Source organism: Notolepis coatsorum (assembly GCF_963971535.1).
Source record: "Notolepis coatsorum genome assembly, chromosome: 17".
Classification (NCBI taxonomy): Eukaryota; Metazoa; Chordata; class Actinopteri; order Aulopiformes; family Paralepididae; genus Notolepis; species Notolepis coatsorum.
The window spans coordinates 79895156-79901883 of NC_140181.1; the positions used below are offsets into that span (position 1 = coordinate 79895156).

The 6728-nt window shown below is 43.3% G+C and overlaps 1 protein-coding gene across 1 annotated transcript in view; it reads right to left on the reverse strand.

Annotated features, from left to right (window-relative positions):
* LOC311244098 (extracellular matrix protein 2) overlaps positions 1 to 2558 on the reverse strand; it is a 51165-nt gene extending 48607 nt beyond the window's left edge. Inside the window, exons 1-2 of the mRNA XM_084333509.1 lie at positions 2131 to 2558; positions 1580 to 1722 (exon numbers count right to left, since the gene is read on the reverse strand). Of these exons, the coding sequence (XP_084189635.1) occupies positions 1580 to 1722; positions 2131 to 2329 (342 nt within the window). The 5' untranslated portion in view covers positions 2330 to 2558. The remainder of the gene's footprint in view (positions 1 to 1579; positions 1723 to 2130) is intronic.
* Between the last annotated feature and the right edge of the window lie 4170 nt (positions 2559 to 6728).

Below are 6728 nucleotides of genomic sequence, written 5' to 3' on the forward strand. Positions count from 1 at the left end.
GGACCGCAAATGACATCACGCCATAAATCCATCTCTACAGAATGTATGAATTAATGTTGCGTTTTTTTTCCCCCCAAATGTAGCCAAGAGTAGTCCTATGAGGAGAGGAGACCCAGGACTTTCGATGGGCTTTCGGATAATAAAAAAAAAAAACTACACTACCCAGCTCATGCCAGCCCCTGTCAATCATCTGACTTCTGGATTTACCTTTTTATTTCTCGTATTTTTCGGGATTATCTCCCACAAACCTGAACGTTATTGCCATAAAACAGAACGGAGTTAGTTACTCTACCTTTCTGTGAACGTCTAGCAAAATACCTGGAGCTCACATCAAAGGGGCGCGGGGTCTGTTGAAGTTGGCAGGGCTGTTTGGGGGCCGTTATCGACCATGTAATACATTCGTAGTGTGTAGTTCCATAGTATAAGCATTTATAGGCATGTTAGACTTTCTTTTAGCAATGAGAGTGTGTTTCTTCATTGAGCATGTATCCTCATCATTAGGGGACAAGAATCTTGTGTTTTACTTTTTATTATAAAAACAGCTGGGCAGGTAAACTCACTCTTGCTCATTTCTCCAAAGTTGCCTACTGCAGCTTTAAATAAAAAGAAAATTCCTAATTATTTTATGATTAATCATTAATATCTGTAACAGACGCATGTCTATGTACAGTACAGTGAGGGAGTCCGGTTGAAGGGCTCCCCTGCTTAAGCGCACATACTGTACACCAGATGCACACACACTCTTGGATAACAGCAAGTTTTGGTCAATGTAGGCGACATGCACAAAATATTATCTTGAAAATTAAACAAAATAAAACAACAGAAGTGTGACATGAGAGCGTGTGAAGACGGTCGTTTGTGTGAGTCTCATGCTCAATGCATGAGAGTTGGCAACTCTAAAAGCTAGGACACGGCTTGTAAGGGGCGACAGTGGCTTGGGAGGTAGAGCAGTTGTCTGGCAATCCGGAGGTTCCCGGTTCGATTCCCGCTCCTCCCAAACAGCGTGTCGATGTGTCCTTGAGCAAGACACTTAACCCCTAATTGCTCCCGATGAACAGGTTGGCACCTTGCATGGTTGCCTCCGCCGTCGGTGTGTGAATGTGTGAGTGAATGGGTCAAATGTGAGTAACAAATTGTAAAGCGCTTTGGATAAAAGCGCTATATAAAAAAGCAGCCATTTATATACTGTATGTGCTCACTTTAAAAAAAGAACTTGCTTCTACAGTCACACAAAACTTGAGGGTAGTAGTCTGTGTTTGTTCATGGTTTTGTATAGAGCATAGCAACAAATAATGCAACCCTGTCCTTGATTCAGATGTAGACACTAGTATATATGCACACAGTAGATTAACCCTTTCACTGCCACACTACAAAAGGTTAACCCTTTACTATCACATTACCGTCGGTAGTGTGATAGTAAAGGGATAACCTTCTGTAGTGTGGCAGTGAAAGGGTTAACCTGCTGTTGTGTGGCAGTGAAAGGGTTAAATTTTCTGTGTATTGTCGCAGGGAAAGGGTTAACCGTTTGGTAGTGCGGCAGTGAAAGAGTTAAAGTAATTCATTAAAGGTCTATTCATACCATTCTGTATGCGTTGGCCTCCACGGTGGCCGCATGCCTCCGCTTCCCCCAGGCTGCTCTCCTCCCCCTGCTGGTCTCTGTCTCCTCCTGCTCCTCCACCTCCACCTCTGTTCTGGAACTCTCAACCTCATTCCCCTCTTCACCTGAAACAGAAAAACATACTAAATAGAAGCAACAAACTGAAGGGACTAGAATTCCACTCCTATAATATAGATGGTTTCACTCAAATCCTGTTACGAGGGTTACAGGGTCTGTATTTCCTGTCAACTATTGCATTAGCTACCATTGCAACAGGAGATAAACTTGGGCCCTTATACTGTCATCGTTGTCACTTTGAAACCGTCTAGATTTGGTTTCCAAATGTAGAGTGCACTATAAATTGAATGTATTATTATTATTATTATTATTATTATTATTATTATTATTATTATTATTATTATTATTATTATTATTACTGGAGCCAGGAAAGTAGATTTGAATGACTAGAATGTTGCTCTCGACAGCATAAAGAGAAGACAACGTGAATACTCTGAACAGGTGATGGATCTTACCTGTAGGAACGACTGTGGCTGCTCCGGCCGTGTCCGACGGGGTCAGTCCCGGATCCGTCAGCAGGTGATTGGTCAGTCCCGGATCCGTCAACAGGTGATTGGACGCGGTCCTCGACTTTTTAGGCCTCACGGATAGTCCCGATGTAACCGAAGCACTCAGACAAACGGCCACAATCCAGAGCCAGGGCACCTGCGTCATTGTGGAGCTTCCCGAATCCAAGGTGTAAAGAAAAAAAGAAAAGAAAAACAGCAACTCTGGAACCTCAGAAGAGCTGAGAGAGAGGGGTAGTCCAGAAAGATGTCTGAGCAAGTCCAAGAAATGAGCAGAAGGTTAAGAATCGTTCACACCACGGAAAAGAAAATCCCTAAACGTGGTTTAAGTCGTCTGCTAACTTGACTAAATGTAAATGGTGGTTTGTATCTTTCAGTCCAGCGAGCCAGCTGTGAAGAGCAGAGTCACGGAGAGCGTTTAAACAACTGGGAACATCGTAGAATTAGAAGCCACTGCTAACCCTAAAGAGTGGACGACCAGAGGAAGGAGAGAAGCCACTGCTAACCCTAAAGACTGGACGACCAGAGGAAGGAGAGAAGAACAGAATCGCCAGGAGAAAGTACTGTGGTGCTGCTGCTCCTGTCTCTGCAGTGAGTCTCCCTCAGAGTGACACTGAACCTACTGCACCTGACCTAGTGGACAGGGAATGGAGAGAGAGATAGAGAGAGAGAGAGAGAGAGAGAGAGAGAGAGAGAGAGAGAGAGAGAGAGAGAGAGAGAGAGAGAGAGAGAGAGAGAGAGAGAGAGAGAGAGAGGGCGAGGAGGAGTAAGGAGGAGGTGTAAAAGTATATTCTCACATTGTTACATAAACTACACAGAACCCCCCCCCACCCTCATCATGGTCTTGTACTAACACTGGGTGGGTACAGAGAGAGAGAGAGAGAGAGAGAGAGAGAGAGAGAGAGAGAGAGAGAGAGAGAGAGAGAGAGAGAGAGAGAGAGAGAGAGAGAGAGAGAGAGAGAGAGCAAGAGGAGATACAGAGTAAATGAGGGAGAGAGAGAGAGGGGGCGAAAGACAGAAATAGTGTTGGGAGTTGGGACATGTATTTTCTTTATGGGACGGTTGTCAGCCATATCACCGATCAGCGGTGTATCTCACCTGAGTGTATGGGACTGGGCCGTGGGCAGGGTAAACTGATCCGAGGCCTGTGCCAAGCGCTCGACGGGGCCAGCAGACGCACAGACCGCCGAGCTCGGAGTCATGCTTGTTTGGCCAGGGCCCCATTGACATCTGTGTATGAAAAGAAATATGACTACTAGAAATGAACGTTGGCATCGTCTACATTTTAGCATGTACACACATACGGTCGTCTGAATGCCTACACACAGGATCTGTTAAGCGGATCACACACACACACACACACACACACATAGACACACACACACACACCGCTGAGCCAAGCAGGTGCCTCTGGCAGAGCGTTGTGCCCAACAGGGATTCTCACTGCAGGGTGAAACCTGCTGACAGTCCTCCTTTATTTGCCTGGTAAACACTGACAAACATATGCATGCATATACATACACACACTTCAGTTGTACAACAGTGCATGAGGACATGTCTAAGACAACAGCGACTGCTAAACAATATATAGTATGTTAAAAAGCCACGTCCACTTTCACACATTCATTTGGGGATGAGGCCTACATAGTGTACTACCACGAAGACAATCCCTGAACATTTGGAACGTGGCCTAGATGGTGTGTACTGGAAGATGTCATTAGAACGCAGCCAGGCAGACGGCAGACTCCAGCCAAGCTCCAAATGGTCCAGGTGACCTTTTTACACTAAACACTGAAAAATAATAGTGTCATGGTGGGCCCTACCAAAGTAAACAGTGTCGGTCCAGGAGACAAATCACTTCGTTGTCGATGGTCCGACAGGAACATGCAGTAATACACCAGACCGCCTTCACCCCAGTCTCCCAGATTAGCAGTTTCAACGAGGACCTACTGGATCCTTCAACCACAATTACATACATCACGCTTGTTCCTCCCCCTCAATCTCCCAGATGTTTGACCCGTCCTCCCCCCCGTGACCTGCTCCTGCCCCCCCCCCCCCCCCCAGGACAGTTCTGTACGTCTAGGCTTGTTTTGTCCTCATGGGGTTGAATGTGGCCTAGACAGTCTCACCATCACTGTCAATACAACATTATGTATGACACTTCACTGTAAAAACGGCTATCCAAACAAACATGTTTATTGCCCAGGCACCTTAAAACAGATGGGTATCATTTTGAAAGTGGCTCAGGAGGTAGAGCTGTCGTCTGGCAATCCGAAAGGTTCCCGGTTTAATCCCTGCTCCCCCCGGGCAGCTTGTTGAAGTGTCCTTGAGCAAGACACTTAACCCCTAACTGCTCCCGATGAGCAGGTTGGCCCCTTGCATGGTCGACTCCACCGTCGGTGTGTGAATGGGTAAAATGTGAGGAACAAAATTGTAAAGCGCTTTTGGATAAAAGCCGCTATATAAATGCAAAACAATGTTTCAACCCTAATTCGTTAATTTCTTTGAGTCAAACAATGAGTGTTATATTTCAGCCATTCATACTTAAAATTACTCAATTGATCAATCTTAAGCTCTGCCCTCTTTTCTTGATCCTCCAATCACAACCGTTCCTTCCCTGGGAACTTAAGCCACAATTAAAACTATATAATAATAAATCTATTGGCATAATGAGAATTAGCCACCTCGTTACCACTAGCCGTCTTCTTACTTACTATATTATAGCCTAATTTATCCTTCCTACTATAATTTAATATGGGCAAGCACTTTCCCAACTAGTCTCCACAAAATATTAGTCCTCCAGAAGCGCTTTGTTAGGATCGTGTCTGGATCCGAGTCTTGCCTCATCTGGCCCTCTATTTCAGAAACTTCAGATTCTAAATATCTATATCAATATTTTTCAAATGTTTTTATTTATAAGATTCAGTCTAATGAAGGGAACATTCCTGTACAATTAAGACTTAAAAACAATTTGCGTGAAACACAAAAAAATATTCTATCCCACATAAATGGCATAATCATACTCCCTTATTCAATAACAATGCACTCTTGATTGGAAAACAACCTATAAGATTCCCTAGATGGGAAAAGCAACATCTCATTAGATGTTTTCAACAAACGGGTTTTTTGTAGTTATGATGAAATACGCAAAAAATGTAATCTCACCAAGTCCACATACCGTAATTCCTCTAATAGTAACCCCGGCTTGCATTTGTTTCAACTGTAGCGGGTACCAGGCTTGTATTAGGAGGAGGCCTGTATAAGAGGGAGGCCTATATTTCAAATTTTCAAACGGATCATAATGAATAAATCAACATTTTGTGTCAGTTTGAACCCAGTAAAATGTACTGGGTTCATTTATTGAAACCAAGTACTGTATGAAATAGTAAACAGTGCAATTACAGGTGGTCACTGGTCATTTCAACGTTTTCAAAGTGAAATCAAGTAACTAGCTCAGTATGCAGCTCAGTATATTAGTAACCCGGCTTGTATTAGGAGGCCGGCTTATAATTGCTTAGCTCAAGAGCGCACCCGGCCATTAATAGAGACCCGGCTTGTATTTGAGACCCGGTTACTATTAGAGGAATTACGGTATTATTTTTACGCAGTTATTGGCATGTTTGAAGGCTCACGGTGTTCCATTAAGGATACCAATTGTTCACCACAGATACCACAAATTCTTCTATGAAAGAGAGACATCGAGAGGTTTTGTTTCAGATTTTTATCATCAATTACTAACATCCTCATATGAAACCCTCCATCTAGACTCAGTCTGGAGGAGGGATATACCAGACCTGGAGATAGATTTTGACTGGCAAGAAGCCTGGGCAAATGTTCGACAAAGGAACCCGGACCATCAACAAATCAATCTTAACTATATTCACAGGACATACTTAACTCTTATAAGACTGAACAAAATGAGTCTTAAACAAGACCCCAAATGCTCCTTATGTACAAATGGGGACATTTATGCACATGTACTGGGACTGCCCACCAGTTAAGATATTCTGGAAAGAAGTGACCCAGCAATTATCAAATCTCTTAACTCTGAATATACCTGTACACCCCTGTATTACTGCTGAATGATGTATTTGAGTGTGCAGTACCTCCACAGCTAAAGAGATTGGTTTTATCTGGTATCACAGTGGCTAAAAAGCTGATAGCATCACGATGGTTTCAACCGGAAAAAATGTGCCGGAAGGTCTGGATTCTTACATATCTCGATGTGATTTATCAAGAAATATCTACAGCAAGAATTTTGAGTCTCAATGAATCCAAAATGACAATGCGATTAGAAGTGGTGGAGAGAATAAAAGCTAGCATATAAAGGTAGTGTCTGGTTAGGAACAAGTTATAATGGATGGATTATCCAATGGGGGGTCCGGGAGGGGGTACGAGCTAGAGCATGTGTGTAGGGTACTAGATAGCAGGTATTAGGGGTATATCCTGTATAAGACATTTAACTAAATGGTGATTTCATTGGATATGCACTGTTAATTAATGCTTGTATATCTTATCGTGTCATGTTTGTTTATATGTTTGTTTAA